The sequence below is a fragment of the Magnolia sinica genome, chromosome 3, assembly GCF_029962835.1.
Source record: "Magnolia sinica isolate HGM2019 chromosome 3, MsV1, whole genome shotgun sequence".
Classification (NCBI taxonomy): Eukaryota; Viridiplantae; Streptophyta; class Magnoliopsida; order Magnoliales; family Magnoliaceae; genus Magnolia; species Magnolia sinica.
The window spans coordinates 126,228,380-126,247,751 of NC_080575.1; the positions used below are offsets into that span (position 1 = coordinate 126,228,380).

Here is a 19,372-nt window from a genome sequence, read left to right on the forward strand (position 1 = left end):
GTACCTAGGTGTCCACGCTCAGTGTGCACGGAAGTTGGTGCGCACAATAATGTATTTTGAAATCGACGGTAGCCCTTCCATCATCCCCTCAAAACTCGGAAATTTTCAGGGCAGAGAAAGGAGAAAAATCTCTTCCTCTGTCTTCTTCTTCTTCTTCCTCTTCCTCTTTGCTTTTGATCTTCGTTTCTCTTTCTGTCTATCTTCTCTCTCTCTTTGATTTCAAGAAGAGAGAGAGGTCGGATTTCAAAGAAAGGATAGAGAGAGAGAGAGAGGGAGATTTGGGGAGGTTTTATATGAATGGAATTGGATAGCATTGAATGCGTATCCTCGTCGGATGGGATCGACGAGGAAGAGTTGCATTACCATCAGATCTCAAAGGTCCACAGCAACGGCAGCAGCAACACCAACAGTAGCGTCTCGTCGGCGATTTCTCCGGCTACCAGCGTACATGAGCTCCTCGAATGCCCCGTTTGCACCAATTCCATGTACCCGCCAATCCACCAGGTCGGGTTCTCTCTCCTCTCCTTATCGATTTTTTTTTTTGGTTTGTTTGTTTTGATTGATTGTTTAGGTTGTGAATTTTGTTTTTTGTTTTTGTTTTTGTTTTTTTTTTTGTTTTTTTTTTTTAACGTTTTGGTTTTGTGCATTTTGGGGGGATTGGGGAATGGGATTTGATAGGGAAATGTGTGATGGGTTTTGAAGGATTTGGTGTTTTGATTATTTTTCGTTTTAATGATCCAGTGTTTGTAAATGAATTCAATTTGATTTGTCATAACGGAAGAACGGAGCTTTAGTGGATTTATTTGTCGAAATGGGTCATTATTTTCAGTGATTGGGCAATTTCTAGATGAAATCAATTTTCTCTAGAATCATACAAATGGGATTGGGATGGGATGCAATGTGGGTTGGGTGGTTTTGTTGATTTGATTTTATTTTTTCTTTTAATGTTTGGGAATGTTTGCAGACAAATTCAGTCTGTCGGATGGGAGTGGAATTGGGATGAAATGTGACATGTTTCGGAGAATTTGTTTATCTGAATTGGGTCTTTTGATGACTTGGTTTTCCTAGTGGAATTCAATAATCACAAGCCGCTAGGGTTCTGAAGAATTTGATTACCTGCTTTGATGTTCTTATGAATGGGGGTTTCTTAGTCAAGTTCCATTCCATCTAGAATTGAAAGGGCAATGGTATGGGATGAAATGTGGTGTGGGTTTTGAAGATTTTGTTGATTTTTTTCGGAAATTGGATGTTTTTAGTCAAATCAATTAAATTTAGATTATGGGGATTGGAATTGGAACACAATGACAGGTGATATGAAGATTTAGTTGATTTAGTCCCCCCTTTTGTTTTGGATTCTTCATATGTTTCTTATTTCTTAAAAGGTGGATCATGTGTTTAAGGGGATTTCTCGAAAGGGTATTTAGATCATCAGGATTTTTTTTTAGCGAGAAACTGTGCAATGTTTTTATTTAATTATTCCATTTTACTTATTTATTTTTGCCTTTTTGTGTAACTTATTATAAGGTTGTCTTGTCTGATTTTGCATGTCTCTAACAAATATAGCAAACTTGTTTGTTGTTAGAGATTCTTGTGGTCAGTTTGTAAGTCGTATTAGGATTCTCATGAAGCATTTGACTTTCTGACTGGAACCATGCCCAGGTCATAAATTCTTTGTGATAGTGGGGTTCTGGTGCCGCAGATTATGTTAGATCAATGTAATTAATTTATTCTTTTATTGACGGAAGGTTTCATGGAAGTCAGGGCTGGTGGAATATAAGTATGAATTGGATGATTGCTGGTCAGCTCTGATGATTGTAGTCGACATTGCTTTTATACCAAATGTTGGGTACATAGGAGTAGGTCTCCGAAACCCAATGATTGCTGAACCTTTCAGTTCAAAATTTCTTTGTAGCTTCAATATTATAGAAGCAGTAACATTTTCTTCTTCTTGCATGAATAGCTCATTCAGACTTTGTACTGTTTCATGGTTAGACAAAAGTCCTTTTTTTTTCCTGTTCCTCCAACTTGTTTTATCATCTGAGTTAGGTCTCCCCAATATGAACTTACTCTCAAGGAATCTCAAAATGCAAAAATCATCATTGTCATCACAATCATGTTAGCCTTGTCCCAACTAATTGGGGTCAGCTACATGAATCCTGTTCCGCCATTCCACTCTATCAAGGGCCATAACTTCAGTCAGACCATAGGTTGTCAAGTCTTTTCTTGCTACCTCAAAATGCCAAAATAAGATGTTATTTATTGTTTTGTCCTTAGCAGTGACCTAACATGCTCACCACACTTTTTAAAACAAGAAAATTAGGAGTATCTTAAGTGATCATGTGCACTTATTGAAGGGAAAAAGAGAATCAGGAAGTAGGGAAAGAATTTCCAATTCAAAGCGTGGACCTAACTCCTAAGAACACCTCTATATGGGTCTGCAAAAAATGATTTCTCCTGTTAGAAGGCAACAATTTAGACCTGTCTAATTCCCCATGAATGGAGTATAGTTTAGGGGGAATAAATGATTTGTCTCACAAATGACATGTAAACCTCCAGTATGCTTGACCGTGGCTGTATACGAATGCAAAGAGCTTTCAGCTTTGACATGAAATGCGCTGCAATCTTTACTTTTATGTATTATTTTCACATTGGGTAGAAATTCAAAAGGCCACATGCTTTTCTTTCTCAACACATTCTACGCCATAATGCAATGTTCAATCTCAATGATTGCTTATTCTATTGATGAGAATGACAGTTGGAAATCAAGTCAATGTTGGTTTGTTTATCATACTAGCAGCGCAAAGTGTTGTTGTTCAATTGACAGTCTGTTTAGTGCCTGGCATGGACTTGGAGGTGGAGTATTTGGGTCTTGTAAATGGAATCTTGTGCTGCTTGCTTTGATGTGGTCTGTTTGGCTTGAAAGGAATAATTGGGCCTTTAGAAATCTTCAGAATTCAGCGACGGTTGTCCATAATAGGGTTGTAATGTTTCTTTCTGATTGGATGCCCAGAGTTTGGTTCGGGCTGGGTCTGTGGGTGGGGTTGTATCTTTTCCTTTTTCCTTTTTCTTTTTGTTTGTTGTTCTCATTTGCTCTTCTTCTTCTTCTTCTTTTTTCTTCTTCTTCTTTTTTTCTTTTTTTCTTTTTTCTTTTTTTTTTTTTTGGGCCTTAATAAATTTCATCTTTCAAAAAAAAAAAAAAGAAAGAAAGAAAGAAAGAAAGAAGTGTTGCCATTCAAAACAATAAATAAATGTTTCATCATCTCTCCTTACTTGTACTCATGAGTTTAACCACGTAGCAGGCTTGGTTGTATTAGATTTGGTCTTTTGATCTTCCAATTGCTCTTTGTTTCTTGATGACTCATGAGTTTAACAATATAGCAGCCTCAGATTCTCCTAGCCGAAGGTTTGTTAACTTGGGGCTGCTAACTGGGCAAGAATGGATAAATGACTTTTACTTGTTAATTGTTTGTTACTGAATAAATGGCAGTCGTGAACAAATTGATCAAACTGTCTGTTAAGGAAAAAATGAATAAACAAAAACAAAGGTGCACCTTTATGCTTAAAAAATTAGCATGCACTGATGTTCTCAACAGCCAAAACCCCTTCAAACATTGGACAATTGATGGAGTTGTCTGCAATTGGCTATTATTTGTCATTGATTGTGCGCTTAGGAACAAATATGGAATCTGATTAAAAGATGGAACATGACAATAGGCTAATAATCCCATTAAGCAAAGCTCCATGGAAGGAAAAAAACAAGCGCCTTTTTAGAAACCGAAGTGGTCGGGTTTCTGATTGCTTCAGTAGGGAGAAGCTGTATGTTCAGGGGTAGGCTGTTGCTGTAGATTTTGTAGACCATAGTTTCTCCTTTCTGGATTTCTGGTTGGCTTTTGTAATTTTTTCTCTTTATGTTTTATGAAACGCATAGATCTTCTTGCCTTTCAAACAAAGAAGAAGGTAGCTGCAACTTGGCTTCCCGTTCAGCTGTATGATGTATTTTTGTATCATTCGTGTACTTCTTGTTTTTAATTAAACATAGCAATTTAACAAGAAATAAAAAAAGCCATCAACTTCTTACGAACAAAGTGACAACGAAGCCTTGATGTGATTTCCTTTTATGGGATCAGGATTAGAAGTGATTCTATAGTCACATATATATTATCTCCATAGAGGGTCTCGAAGATGATATTTGGAGTACTGAATCAATGACTCAGGATTGGGATGATTCTGACAACTAGGTGGTTAACATGCTAGGTTCTACCTTGATTGGCCCTTGACAGTCCTCTTGTTTGTTAGAAGGCCTTGAACATAGCAATCACATGAAGATGTAATACATGACAATGCAGTTCAATTGACTGTGCAACAGAAACATGCGCAAGGTAGGTATTATGAGAAAGCAAGACAGATTCTGTTTAGCAACTGTGAAGGAAATCTACCACGTATAAATTTGGGTCACCTGAAACTTTCTTCCAATTATAATTGATTTCTTCTGTTGGCATCGTACTTGCTATGTTACATTTTTTTGGAAGGATAATGATAATTTATTAAAAGATTGGGCTAACTACTATTTTAGAATATTCTCATGCATATTGTAGAGAATCAAAATCTCAAGTTGCTATGAAGCGAACAGCATTATGATGAGAAAGTAATAGAGTTTTAAGAAGACAGCTGGGGATCATTCTAACCAATATGATAGTGCAACGCCATCTTTTCAGAATCATCTTGATATCATGGCTCACATTAAGGAGATATGAACTCATCCTCATCAGAACTATTCAGTGTTGGCTTATTATTCTTTGTGATTGCTCGGCAGAAGTTCAATTACCAGCTGCTTACCTGACATGAAGCCTCCCCTGGTGACTGCTTGAATAATGGTACCTGGTGGTGTTGTGGGAAGAGAGAACTACAAAACAGAAAATTTTTGGTCACACGTGCATGTGATAGATTAAGTGCTGATTATTTAAATTAATTAAACAGAAATAATCTAGATGTGTCCTAAACTCATTCATGTTCAGCTTCCCATGGGTTTTTTGACATGATGTTATGTTTCCAGGGTGCATCTCTAACATGCCCGTTTGGGCCATAGATGACTGCATTCGCTTTAAAATTTGTATGGAAAATTGTCCTAGTGATGTCATAAAAAAGTGCTGCGTGTTGGACACTTCAAGTGAGGTCTCCAAACAAATTTCCGCACAAAGACTGTGTTTCACCTTGAATTTTTATTTTTTATTTTTTATTTTTGTGTAAATTTCTTTTGTCAAGCCAAAGACCTCTCTCTCTCCCAGTTCATTTTCCATTATAGGTACCATGAGCAATCTCTCTCTCTTCCAGTTCATTTTCCATTATAGGTACCAATATATAAAAAAATGCACACTTTGTTGCTCTCTCTCCATTATAGGTACCATGAGCAATATATAAAAAAATGCACACTTTGTTGTTCTTTTTGTTTTTTCCTTTCGTCCATAGTATTTTCACAGAACAAGTGATGTTCATAAGAACTATTTCTTGAGATGATTATCCATTGATTTCTGATATTTTGTTAATCAATTATTTGTTAGTTTGAACTTCTAGTAATTTGTTTCTGTTCAAACTATGTGAATAGTCTTTCTAATTTCGTTCGTCTTTAATGTTTTCATTGTTTTATTTAATTTTTATTTACTTGAATTATTATTTATTTATGTATGGAAGTGTGCCCGTGCCTAGTTTTTTGAAGTTTGCTGTGCCAGCCACTTTAGGACACTTTGGCACTTGGCACACGTGCCACGTGTCCAGGTAACACTGATCACTTATTGAATGTATGTATTTTCTTCACTTCAATACATTTTGTTGTTGTTGTTGAGAGAGGAAGGGAGGGATCTTTATGATTTTTTCCTGGCATGGATTATTATAACACTGACAAATTTGTGTTTATGCAGTGCCACAACGGGCACACTCTGTGTTCTACCTGTAAATCAAGGGTACATAACAGGTGCCCCACTTGCAGACAGGAGCTTGGAGACATAAGGTGTTTAGCATTGGAAAAGGTGGCCGAGTCGCTTGAACTGCCATGCAAGTACTGCTCATTAGGCTGCCCAGAGATCTTCCCGTACTACAGCAAGCTCAAACACGAACTTCAGTGTAACTTCAGACCATACAACTGCCCGTATGCAGGATCTGAATGCTCTGTCGTTGGAGATATTCCTTTTCTTGTTGCACATCTGAGGGATGACCACAAAGTAGACATGCACACAGGATGCACATTCAATCATCGTTACGTCAAGTCTAATCCCCGTGAGGTTGAAAATGCCACCTGGATGCTAACGGTATGTTCACATGCATGATCACGTGAGTAGGCATTGCTTATGTGCCCAACCAGAGACTATTAATAGAAGGAAAAGAAAAGAAGCAAGTAAATTTTATTTTTATTTTTATTATTATTATTTTGTTGGGGGGGGGGGAGGTATCAGAAAAAAAGAATATGTGACTGCTACCAACATAGAAGGAATGCTGGGGGGGTATCAGAAAAAAAGAATATGTGACTGCTACCAACATAGAAGGAATGCTGAACTAAGTTTATCTGCAATGATGCCTTCGTTTTCCTTGTGATGGGATGAGTTATTTTCCAATTTGGTTAAGATTAAGTCTGCAGCAGTCCACATTCTATGCATACACGTGTGGCCCATTTTGATTGGAGTCTGCCAGCCCACGCAATGCATGACTTGGATGTGACACGTGTACCATGTGGACATATTGCCACACGTAGATGGGCAGGTAGAGAATTTTTAAAATCAGCAAACCTCATTAGATGCAATTCATTTCCTTGTGCTAATTCAGGGCAACCAAATGAAACATGGAGTAGGCCTTTATGGCAGAAACGGATAATGCCTTTGCAGCATTCTTCATCAAACGAACTACCTATAGAATTTTATAGTTTTGCCTGAGAATCTTGGAGTATTTCTTTTAGGGGGTTGATGCAAATTTCTTCAACAATCTGCCTTCTTGAACTGATACTCATTGTGGTTTGTCGCATTTTTCTCCCTTCTTTTCAGGTCTTCAACTGTTTTGGGCAGTACTTCTGCTTGCACTTTGAAGCCTTCCAGCTTGGGATGGCTCCTGTCTACATGGCATTCCTCCGCTTCATGGGCGATGAAACTGAGGCTAGGAACTTCAGCTACAGCCTTGAGGTTGGGGCCAACAGCAGGAAGCTCATATGGGAAGGCACCCCTCGGAGCATCCGCGACAGCCACAGGAAAGTCCGCGACAGCCACGACGGTCTCATCATCCAGAGGAACATGGCCCTCTTCTTCTCGGGCGGCGACAGGAAGGAGCTGAAGCTGCGGGTGACGGGTCGGATATGGAAGGAGCAACAGAACCCAGATGCTGGAGTATGCATACCCAACCTGTGCAACTGAAGAGCAGGGGCATGGGGCCATGCGTGCGTGTTGGTTCATGTTTGTGTATGTGTTGTATGTGTGTAGCTTTTCGGTATCAGCCATGACACGCTTGTGATGTTAATTATGGATTAGAGATGCTGGGACTTGGGGAGTGTTGGAAACATATGGATACTGAGGTCTTTCTTCTTCTATTAATTGGGTAATAAGCTTCCCTTTTTTTCTTCTATTTTCTACTTCCTTTTCTTCTCCTCTGACAACAAAACAATGTTAGCTGGGTTAATATCTAATGCCTAAGCTGTGTTTTTAAGTGCATTCAGCTTGCTAATGAAGAATTGATCTTGCTCATTGTTTTCTTTTCCTTTTACAATGTACAAGGGAATTGATATCTACAACCACCTTGATTGATTTGTGGACAGCCCACCTTTCTTTTTTTCAGAAATTGAAATGGTAATATCGAAAATGGGTGTGAGTATATCAATCAGGGTGAATCTAAGGCTCCAATGGCGGTTGGATATGTGAAGACATTAAAGCAAGATATGGTACTTCACTATGCATACCATTCGCTTCCCAAATGATTCTCTGTACATACAGTATTGTACTGTTCATTCCAAAATACCAATTATTTCCAAACGTTAGGACACATGAAATTGGAATTAGTGCCTTGCAGAGCCGTAGTTTGTAAATGGGGTTTGTGATTATGTGATCCAGGCTGTTGGTTTGATAGCCCGTATTGTGGATGGAGGATGTCCTAAAAATTTACCCAGATTGTGAGTTGCTGTACCTTTTTTTGTTTTTTATTTTATTTTTTTAAAATCGTGTTTATTTATTTTTTAGAGAGAGAAAGAGAGAGAGAGAGAGCTGAATTTATAAGAAGGCATAGATTATATATCTACGATTTTAAAAAATAAATGAAATAACAGAAAACTAGACCAAGTTATAGAAGAAGCTAACGATGGGGCCTTAATTGAAGAGGCCCAAGCCACAACCTCCTACCTTAACCCTTCTGAAGACCTTCCACCGTGCTGCTCCGATTCTGAAAACACCTTTCATTCTGTTGCCCCCCACATTGTACCTGGCAACGGGCAGGCCAAGGGCTGGTTCAGGCTCAGATTTTGAACAGGTCGGCCAGGGCCTATTCAAAATATGGACTTTTTCTGGTCCAAGCATAGCCTTCATTCAATGCCCCTGGGCCCAGCCCTTGTTCCTTTCCCCACTCCTCGGCTCTGGTGTATGGATCACCCCATGGAAAAAAGCAGACTGAGAATCTACTCGTCCGGCTTTACCATTTCCATGCACAGGTATACCTTTCAGCACTTGGGGGCCTATGATTCCTTCTTTAAATATCTTCAAAAGTCAATGCATGATCCGTTGCCCAGCTAAAGGCCAATTCCTTCTTTAAATCTGCTTGCCATCCTCGTAATCTCGTTCCAAATTACTGAGGCTCTGTAAAAGGAAGACTCCTTAGTAAACCATGCCATCCTCAATTCTTCTCTCGCTAGATACATTCTTTCCAAGAGCTGCCTTCTTCCACTGAATCTCCATAGCCATTTACCCAAAACAGCCATGTTCATGGATTTTAGATCTTTAACGCCTATACCTTCTTTGCTAAAAGGCTTACACACCTTGTCCTATTTCAAAAGATGGAACTTCTGTTTAACTTCCGCTCATTGTCGTACCATAAAGGTTGAAATGTTCTAGGTGAATTGTAAATCAAAAGCCATGATCTAGTACGTACTTCTTGTATCTTATTATGGTGTGAATTTATATTTGGGGCCCATGTCAGCCCACCACTGTCCATGGCCACAAGGATTACACATGGACCAAATATAAGCCTTATTGGATTATCATAATCATTCAAATAAGGGCCTGCAAACTGGATGGTTAAACGTGTGCATGTGTAAAAAAAAATTGGATGGTTAGACCATTTCTTACTGGCCATTTTTCATGCACTTCATGGTATGGCTTTGAATTTTCAATCATGGTTATCTTTGGGTGCCATGCAATCTACCATGGATCTCACCTATCCAATGCCCTTCTTTTATCGATGGCCCATTCCACTCCGTTCACTCGGAAAATGTTCCCACTGATTTCAAATTAACTTGACCACACTACCTGGTTGACAGTGATCAGAACCACCCGATTGAATTCCTGAATAGATGGTGGCATGGCCAACATCACACAAATAAGGAATCTGCGCCACTTGTTTGGTGCATTGAAAATGGAGGAATAAAATGGAAGCTTCCATATTCAACGGAAAGTGCGTTAATCTGATCATGTGAATTTTACACTCGCGCAAATATTGCCACATGTATGAAAACCCACAGGGTGGTTGGTCTAGATCACTGTTGAATACTATGAGACGACATGCATCCATAGCTATTGGGTTGGCCACAAACATTTGATATGATCTCATTCCAAATTGGAAATGGTCATGCATCCGTAGCTATTTGGTTGGCCACAAACATCTGATATGATCTCCTTCAAAAATGGAAATGGTCATGAATCCGTAGCTATTGGGTTAGCCACAAACATCTGATATGATCTCCTTCCATAATGGAAATGGTCATCCAGAAAATAGTTATGATTGATCCACTCAATCCCATGCATGGAGGAGACTGTCAAATTCTGGGCAGCTGGGATCAGCTATATTGGGTTCTTTTTATTTTTCTTTCTTTCTTTTTTTTTGGGTTAAAAAACAGTATCTTCTTCATTTTTTGGAGATTTTATATCATGAGATGAGGCTTTGATGCTTCCAATCACAAAGAATCCTATCATACCATAGCATTTCAAAGCTGTAAAAGAATGTTGAAGCATTATAAATAAATTTAAACTATGAAAAAAGGAAAGATGATAGCATAAAGATGATCAATAACATCATTTTCCTTTCAATTCTCTCCTTAATGCCCATGCTAGATAATAATGTCATTTTCTTTTCACTTTTCCCAACTACCTCTGAGTATCTGTGCCCAATTCGACAGTCAACCAACTGAAATGAGTGCAAAATCAACAAGCTTAGTTCAGGAAACAATTCAATGACCCAAGCACCAGCTCTGGATTTCTCAGAAGAGCAATGCGGTCTGATTTCTTAATACTCAAATGGGTTTTTCAAGTTTGACCTGAGTCATCATCAGACTTCGGCATGTTTGTCCAAGCATTTGATTTTGTACAGATCGAAATCTTCATCTGCCTGTTTGTTAGAGAGGGTGGGGTTGGGTGGAGAAGCACTAACCTGTAAATGATGCTGAAGTTGTACTGTACATGATTTATATACAAGATCTATCCAAGCAATTGCTTGTCAAGGTCTAATGCAAATACCTCTGTAGTTCAGACTCTTCAGTGGCTGAGATATTGAAATCTTGGATTAGCCTTTACATTAATTTAAAAATTCAAATTTGTTACTCCTACATATCCTTTCGTAAGCCCAAAACCTGTAATTTCCTGCAAAAGAACTGAGGACAAAAAACTAGGAACGGAAGAAGTAGAGAAAATGCCGCTTAACTACTGTTTGAAATCCAAAGCCCTTCAATCAAGCGGCAGCACTGTTACTTCTGATGGGCAGCCTCAACATATTGCTCCGCAAGCTTTTTCACCTTGTCCCCTTCCTTGATGAGGAAATTTGCATTTTTGGCTTTGGAATGGTATTTCATAACCTTTTCCGTTGTTTTCCCAACTGCCCATCGGTACTGTTCAGCAGTAATCACTCCACTTTTACAGAGAGGCCTGATATGCTCTTTGACATAGGCTTCCACCTGAAGCAGTGAACTTGGATTATGTACAGAAAACAGAATGCAAAAGACTCCCAAGTGCGAAAGGCCTTTGATTTCAAAGATGTTGAATTCAAGGCATTTTTTATACTAGTATAACACAACAGACCCATAGGGTAATGCAGGGGCATTTTCACACTGGGCTCGAGTGGGGTCGCCTGTTGGATACAGGGGCACACTCGGGGTGGGTGACCCATGCGATTTGGGGTCCACGGGGGAGGTCTCGTGTTCGAGACTCCTTACCAGGGGTGAGTAATGCGCATTTCACACCGAGCTCGAGTGGAGTAGCCCGTGGGATGCGGGGACACACTCAGGGTGGGCGGCCCATGTGATTTGGGGGCGGCCGAGGTTCTAACCCATGAGATGTGGGGCCTGGGCTATGAGATAAAGGGATTAATTCGCCATACTCTAACAGTTCGAGCTTTTAGAGCAAGTGGTTAATTGTCCTGCATCAAATTGGTATCAAAGCGGGAGGTCTCGTGTTCGAGACTCCTCACCGGGGGTGATTAATGCAGGGGCATTTTCACACTGGGCTCGAGTGGGGTCGCCTGTTGGATGCAGGGGCACACTCGGGGTGGGTGACCCATGCGATTTGGGGTCCACGGGGGAGGTCTCGTGTTCGAGACTCCTTACCAGGGGTGAGTAATGCGCATTTCACACCGGGCTCGAGTGGAGTAGCCCGTGGGATGCGGGGACATACTCGAGGTGGGCGGCCCATGTGATTTGGGGCCCACGAAGGGGGTTCGGCCGAGGTCCTAACCCATGAGATGTGGGGCCTGGGCTATGAGATAAAGGGATTAATTCGCCATACTCTAACAGTTCAAGCTTTTAGAGCAAGTGGTTAATTGTCCTGCATCATAGGGGTATTTCCAAGCTATACCAGCGTTGCACTCAAACCTAAAAAAATGGAAAGGGAAGAAAGAAAAACTATATGTAAGCACGTATATATACTGCTCAGGTACTCTTGGTTTAGTACTTTACTGGATGGTCCATCATCATCATCTATTGGTGGTGGATTATTAAGGCTGCAGTTTTAGATGAACTATTGACAAAATTTTGAATAGATAGGAAATGGCCATGTTGCACTTACAATCCTTTGTATTCATATTCAGGGACTGGGCTCTAAATTGCAACTATGGCACTTTCAAGTTGATCTGAAGGGTACATAACTGCAGTTGGCCACTTCCATGTTATGAATACTAGGGACAGTAATCACAATTTCGTTGCCTCTCCAGTGAAGTATTATTGCAATTCCATCTAGTGCACTCATGCAGAGTCTTAAGGATAATGGTACCAAATTAGAGATGAAAATCATAAATTAAGTCATGAAGGGATTTCGGAATATCTTCGTTTGGCAGCATAGGTTCCAAGGGATTTGTGGGGATTGCAGTTTTTTTGGGATGTTTGGTAGCAAGGATTTTGATTCCTCCAAAATCCCTTAAACGAGCCCTTTTTGCATTCCTACCTCAAAGATGGTTTGCAAAATCCTTCCGACTCCACAGTTCTCAAAATCCACTGGATTCCAAGGGATTTTAAATCCATGCTGCCAAACGACCCCTAAAGTTACCAGGCATTACTGCCGTTGACAAAATGGACAAAACTGTAATCCTGAATTACAGTCTTGTTTACCCTGAAGAAATGATGGGTAAGCCAAATCTCAGCCTTGAAGAATTTCTATATATTCTTTCTTTCTTTTTCTTTTTCTTTTTCTTTTTTTAATTGAAAGATAATTTCCATGCATTATATCAGCAGCTATTAAGAAAAGCAATATTCAAGGCATCTGGGGAAGCTTTCTTCAAAAAAAAAAAAAGGGCATCTGGGGAAGCCCGTAGCTGAGTCGGAGGGGTGCTCAGCATCACAACCATGAGGTTGCAGGTTTTCAGCTTAACCAAAAGAAAAGTTTACAGAAGAAATAATGGTTCCTGAAATCTGTTCTGGAGCATTTTCTCAGAAGTGTTAAATGTGTTTCAAATAAAAATGCCACCGGGTTTTTTTTTTTTTTTTTGCTATCCTTCTGAGAGGAAAACAGACTGATGATGCCTGCATTCAGTTCCTGGGTTTTGTAAAGGATGGTGAGTCCACATATTTCATATTTTTTTCAGGATGCTTCTCAAAGTATCAAGGATTGTCAAAAATAATGATGCGGGTTAAGCTAACATTAATTTCTAGAAAGGTATTTTCTAATTAAAAAATATATAAGGAAAGATAAAAGGAGCACATAAATTCATCAAAAAACCAGAACAGAGAATGCATAACTGAGTCAGGAAACGGAGATTGGAAAATCTCCCTAAATCTTTTTGGTATAAAAAGTGTTAATATCACAAGAATATCTCTACTTTGGTGATTGTGATTACAGCAGCAAATATGCAGTTGTTCATGTACCTTTTTTGTTACAGAATGACAGAGATCCGACTGATTGATGCTGTTGGACTTCGCCTCTTTTCTCGGGGCATTCTCACTATGATTTGGAGAATTTTCCCCTCTGGAAGAATCATGATTGAAAGGGATACCACCTCCGGCAATGCTATTTTCCATGCAACTCTCACTCACAAACTGAGTGTCTGCAGCTGCTTCTTTATTCGACCTGTAATTCTCCTTTCCAACAGGAACAGTGTTTTCAGCTATTGCTTCCTTTTCCATGCATTTATTTGGCTCACTCATTGCTTCGTCACAAATCTCATCCACTAAAGGTTCTTTATCCGGACCATACAATTCTTCGCATTCTGCCAAAGAAGGCTCTTCAGATCTTTCACCATCATGGGTTTTGGGAGAAGGGCATGGAGCATCTATCTTAAGCTCCAAGATTGAGCTTCCTATGCCTCTATCTGTATGGCACTTGAGCACAGACAGAGAATCCATAGGTGCCTCGACAATCCCCAGTTTTTCATGATGGCTTGTTACTACCTCATTTTGTACATGTTTCACTGCATTGTCATTAGAGTCAAGAGCAAGGCATGTTTTCTCATAGTTGATTGTAGATAAAACCACCTTCATTTTCAAGTCCCCATCTTCTGACTGTAACTTGGATACCCTCAAAGCACTAGATATGCTGGACGGGCCCACGAAGTCCTCATCTCCCAAGTCATACTCAAAATCTCCATATATGTCCAGATCTGGATGGGAATCTATGTCAAATACATTCTCAATGCCTTCCTCTGCAACCTTCTCTGAAGGGGCATCTTTGTCATTGAGGTCTTCCACTGCTCGATACGGACTGTTTGGCGGGGAATCGGATAGAAAACCAGCCATTTTCAATGCTTCTTCCACATTTTCACAAGTCCCTGCTGTTGGATCAGAGAATGGTTCTATGGCTACATGCTCCATACTTTCAGCTGGACCTGCCTCAGGACAAAAGGCCGTTGTTTCTGCTGTTTTAAGCTTGCTGTTATTAGTATGCTGTGATAGGACCTGGGAACAAAGGTTTACATACACCAGCTTGCTGTTTGACTTATCACATATCTCCTTTTCGACATTAACTGCATCTGCAACAGCCAATTCTGTACCTGCCGTTCTATACATAACAGGCAGATTCGTTTTCCTCAAGTAGTGCTCAGTGAGGCGGTTTAGTTGTGCCTGTATGACAAATGTTTGTAAATACACTACAGCCAAGATAATATAGTACAACTGAAGCAGACAAGAAATGCTTGTGAAATTCATGGCCTGCAGATTAGAAATCACAGCTACATAATAAAAAAGAAAAAGAATAGGTGAAAGGAAAAAGGAAAGGAGCCATAAACACTATCTTGAGTAAAATGTGGCTCCAGCATGTAAGCTAGTTCAGGGAACTGAAAGGCAGCAAATTGAGTAGTTATACTTATCTTCTGCCCCCATGTAAGATTATGAAACTCCAATACCAAGATTCAACGAGCATTTTTTGCAGCTAATGAAAATGGAAAAGTGCATTCGATGAAGGAAAGAACCTTCTATTCATTGGTCTAATTCAACTTGAACAGATGGGGCAAAGGAATTTTCAGTTCAAGGATTGAGATTCAAACACTTCATTAACATTATGATATTAAGATGCTGTTTAACTTCATATCATTTAGTCATTTTAATCGAAGTAACTAGCAGTCTTGGATTTGTCCGTTCTTGCATAGCTATTAACCAATATTCCAGAGGCATATATATCCCAACCTCACAAGCAGCCAAATGCGACAATGTGGCACATGTGTGAGATCCAAGATATTCACCATGTGGATGGTATTTCATATGTGCCCCAGCTCAGGAATCAGGTTGGTCCACTCGTCAGGTGGGCCAGTATACGAAACAATGGATGGCTAAAAGCACTTGGTTGGCCAGGTGTTTTAGCTGCTAATTCGTTTTGTATACTGTGGCCTACCTAAAGAGTGACCAGCCTCACTTTTTAGCAGGGCATCTACAAAGGGGGTCCCAACTGATTGATGGCTCGGATGTCCCGTGGAAGTGCCAACTTGTCACATGTGGGAGCACATAGAGGGTCTGGGATCTACACACATGAAACTAGCAACAACTTTACTAAGCCTGCATATCCATTGATTTATTTTATAAAAGCAACAATTTAATTCAAAAATAGAAAACGTAAAAATATGGGTAGAGATTGCTTCAGATAGATGAAGGCTCAACCCCGCAAGCTAAAGAATCCATTAGCTTCACGACTATCCTATGCACATGAGGAAAATGTGTCCATCGACGGAATTAAGTCCATAATTTCATCAATGATGGCAGCTAATTTCCACGCAAGCCCTCTTCAGAGCCCAAGAGACGGGTGTTAGAAGATTTGCCCTCAACAACAATAGAGCTTATAACTGTCAACAAAAATAGAACTTATAATGCATATGTTAAAAAATAGAGCTTATAATGCATATGTTAAGAGTAGTGTGCATCATTCTTTTTCTTCTTAGAGCTTATAATTCAATATGATTCTAAGAGCAGCATGCGCTCCTCCTTCCTGCACCTGTACCCCTTCTTGCTTCTAGTGTCTGAGCAACATAAACCCAGCACATAACTTCCTCAGAGTTCATGCTCTCCAGTTTTTAGCTCTTAAATAACTTTCAAAAGAAGTTTTTTGGCTTTGAAAACATTCAATGTGGTATGCTTCCTCAAGATGCCCCTATAGAAATCTCATCAGGTATGGAGAATGGTGTGTGCGCGTGTGCATGTGCATGTGCATGATGCCCTTATAGAAATCTCATCAGGTATGGAGAATGGTGTGTGTGCATGTGCAGTATCTCCAAAGATTAGAATCTGGAGGAAGCTTTAGTTTCCAATGGAAAGAAGCTCAAGTAGTACAGGAAAAAAATGGGCCTAACTAGTGGCATTTGATTCACCATCCTTAAGATGGCTGACAAAATGGGTCAATTTAGAAGCAGGCAATTATTATCGATGCAACCATAGATCACAGCAATATCTAGTTTACTTAGAAGCAAAGCATCATACCAAAAAAAAAAAAAAATCAGATTAGTAATGAATGAATCACTATCCACAACCACAAATGTGAAAGTGAGACGATTAAGAAACCAAACCATAACCAAAAGAAAAAAGTGAATTATGCCAAAGTACCTATGCTAGAATAGTACTTTACAAGAGTTCTAGAGCTAACAATGATACAAAGAAAAGGAAACATACAACTCCCATGATAAAAATATGGCTTGGTGGTCTTGGCATGGACTAACATAAAACAGTATCCTCAGTAGTTACAAAGGGCCTGTTTGGACTAAGGGAAAACAAAAAGAAAAGAAAGGAGAAGGAAACATTTATCCTACGATGGGACATTTCACCATGTTTGGATAGCAAAAATAATAGTGGATTCCACATAGCAATCATAACACTTTTCCATAGCCAATTTCCTAGGCACAAGATATGAGGTAAGCACTATCTCATAAAAATGAGATTCCACTTGCTATCCAAAAAAGTTCCCAAAAAATGGAATCCATGGTTCAATAGTGCCATGAAATTCTCAGGAATACACTTCTGCTTTCCTTTCTTTTGTTTTCCTCCAATCCAGACATGCCCTAAACTCCTGCTCAATAACAGTAACTTGTGCAAAAAATTAAACAATTAAGTCTAATACCTGCCTAACTGATGTAGGGACTTTACTATGACGAATGCGTGCCAAGACTGGCCTCATATCTGCAGGTAGTTGAGCCTGCTCATGTCAATCAATCCAGAAGATTACTAATTGGCAATAAACGAGGCTAATAACAAGCGGGTGCATGCTGAAGTCATCATACCAATAGGGGATAAGTTCCTCTGAGAGCACTGTTATCTTCCTCTTTCCCTTGAGCTGCATCTCTATTTACTGAGGCAGTCTTTCTGGCAAGAACCTGCAAGGCCCACCTCCTTTTATCACTCTTCACATCGTCAGATTTGCCAGGGTTTTCCTTTGTAGTTTGTGCATGACCTTTGGAACCACTTGACATAGAAATAGAGGCTGGTCCTCCTGTTGTCCCATTTGGATGTGCTTTCCTACAAGAAGCTTCCCCTTTGAAGCTTGGCACAATGCTTCTTTTCCCTGTATTATCACATGAAGGAACTCTATCTTGTGAAATCCTAGACATTGGTGCAAAAGTTTCGACCATGTGATTCTCATGAACTGATTTATTGACCTTCTGTGATTCATTGCTCAAATTATTTTCTTCCCGCTCATGGTTGCCCGTCATAGCAGAGCCTCTAAGAGCAGACAGAGGTTTGATATCCTCCTTCCTTGGGAAAACAGATGCATCTGCTAAATACAATCTCGACAGAATGGAATTTTTAACCTCCCCTTCAGGCCCTTGTTCCATCTCTGAACTCTCTGAGCAAGATTGGGAGCTCCTTTTTAGAAGGTCGAGAACTGATCGCAGAGTCTGAACTTTTTCAGGCTGAGTACTCGTGCACCGGTGCTTCCAAAACTCGACTTCCCAGTCCCTGTCCCATGCATGTCGCCGCCTTCCACTTGCTGTACCATAGATCTTTTTAGTTAGCTTTTCACGTATCTTTCCCTTTTGGAGCATCACCTTCTTTGCTCTTATGACAGAAGGATCGATTTTTGGGGTCAGTTCATTTTGGGGTCTCACAACAGCGGCTCTGAATGCTGTGAGAAGCTCCGTGTCCAAGATATCACTCCTGGCAGAATCTTTTGAAGATTTGTTACGAACAGCTTCTCTTATTTCCTGCCTTAGTTTCTGAAGTAGTGTGGATGACTCATTATCCGCAACTCGCCGCATGATCTTTTTTATTCTCAACCCAACAATGTTATCACCTTCTTTTGTGGATTTCTCTTCCGAGTTTGGACCTGCTGGTGCCTTGGAAGATCGACGGTCATTCCCTTGAACTATACTCATGATATCTGTAGCAGTTGCTTCCTTCCTGCGAATATGCTTCAACTTATTGTCTTTAGAAAGTGCAACAGGTCTGGAAATATCTCCAGAGCCATTTGAAATGGAAGCATCAACTCGGCACTTCAAAGGAGCTGTCTTAGATTTTTCATCCGATTTGGCTTTTTTTGCTGGAATCTCATTACCCTTTTGGATTTTGGCACTGGTTTCCTTGCCTTCAGTATGATCGGTCATATGAGCATCATCTCTGAATTTTTATTTTAAAAAAAAAAAAAAAAAAAAAAAACAGGAAAAGAAGCTATTAGCGACAGAATTTGGATATCTCAATGTGTAAAAGGAAAGAAGATTCAAGACCCATAAACAGCTAGTATTCATTTTAGCAGAATATGAAAAAAGTAGATCACTGCTATTTTATAATTCCAATAGAATCTACAAACATAACTCACAATAGGACCTATGTCTGCCTGAACAAAGAAAACATGTAGATAGACTCTTAATTCGGTCATGCTCACCTAGGAATTGGAGATCACAAGTACATTCCAGGGGATTACAGCTGAAGTCATGCCCCCGCACATGCACAAAACATGCTGCGTCATGCCACTAGTAGCATACTTATAAATTCTACTCCTCACAGGGTCTCTGAACAGAATTTATACCTAAATAGGGCTTGTTGGCAAATAAATTATCACTAACCCATGATCGGGACCATTCATAGCATCCCAACCATCTTAGTTTACCTGTAGGTACTCCCGCAGCAGCAGATCAGGCTCGCCCGAGATGGTTTCCTTGGAGTTCTCATATTTAATCTACTATAAATGGAGGATCAGGATTAGAGTGTGTATTTCTTCCCCCAAATTCTCAGTTTTGATTAACAGTGAACCGTTTGGTTACTTTAGACCGTCCAGAGGTCTCTGCCAAGTTGATTCCTGTCCCCTTTTCT

At 39.9% G+C, this 19,372-nt stretch overlaps 2 protein-coding genes and 1 long non-coding RNA gene across 6 annotated transcripts in view; 1 reads left to right on the plus strand and 2 right to left on the minus strand.

Annotated features, from left to right (window-relative positions):
* The first annotated feature begins 75 nt into the window (after positions 1-75).
* On the plus strand, positions 76-7,594 carry LOC131241203 (E3 ubiquitin-protein ligase SINAT5-like). Its single transcript, XM_058239929.1, has 3 exons — positions 76-504; positions 5,916-6,302; positions 7,029-7,594. Exons 1-3 carry the CDS (start codon positions 298-300, stop codon positions 7,389-7,391), a joined length of 957 nt encoding a protein of 318 aa, XP_058095912.1. The 5' UTR covers positions 76-297; the 3' UTR covers positions 7,392-7,594.
* A 2,610-nt stretch (positions 7,595-10,204) lies between these two features.
* On the minus strand, positions 10,205-10,590 carry LOC131241205 (uncharacterized). Its single transcript, XR_009168974.1, has 2 exons — positions 10,490-10,590; positions 10,205-10,359 (listed from the first exon to the last, which is right to left on the minus strand). It is a non-coding gene; the product is annotated as an uncharacterized LOC131241205 (long non-coding RNA).
* A 19-nt stretch (positions 10,591-10,609) lies between these two features.
* LOC131241204 (uncharacterized protein At4g10930) overlaps positions 10,610-19,372 on the minus strand; it is a 28,656-nt gene continuing 19,893 nt past the window's right edge. For 3 of the 4 annotated variants that reach the window (XM_058239930.1, XM_058239934.1, XM_058239933.1), the window contains exons 12-15: positions 17,347-18,679; positions 17,187-17,261; positions 13,520-14,710; positions 10,610-11,122 (exon numbers count right to left, since the gene is read on the minus strand). In XM_058239930.1, the coding sequence (XP_058095913.1) occupies positions 10,916-11,122; positions 13,520-14,710; positions 17,187-17,261; positions 17,347-18,679 (2,806 nt within the window). In that variant the 3' untranslated portion in view covers positions 10,610-10,915. The remainder of the gene's footprint in view (positions 11,123-13,519; positions 14,711-17,186; positions 17,262-17,346; positions 18,680-19,372) is intronic. The other variant, XM_058239932.1, reaches the window with a different exon arrangement.

Excerpts from the sequence above, each read along its gene's own strand:
- LOC131241203 (XM_058239929.1), top strand. The coding sequence starts at position 298 with ATGGAATTGGATAGCATTGAATGCGTATCCTCGTCGGATGGGATCGAC. Across the intron at positions 505-5,915 it reads TGTACCCGCCAATCCACCAG|TGCCACAACGGGCACACTCT; the intron begins GTCGGGTTCTCT and ends GTGTTTATGCAG. Across the intron at positions 6,303-7,028 it reads ATGCCACCTGGATGCTAACG|GTCTTCAACTGTTTTGGGCA; the intron begins GTATGTTCACAT and ends CCTTCTTTTCAG.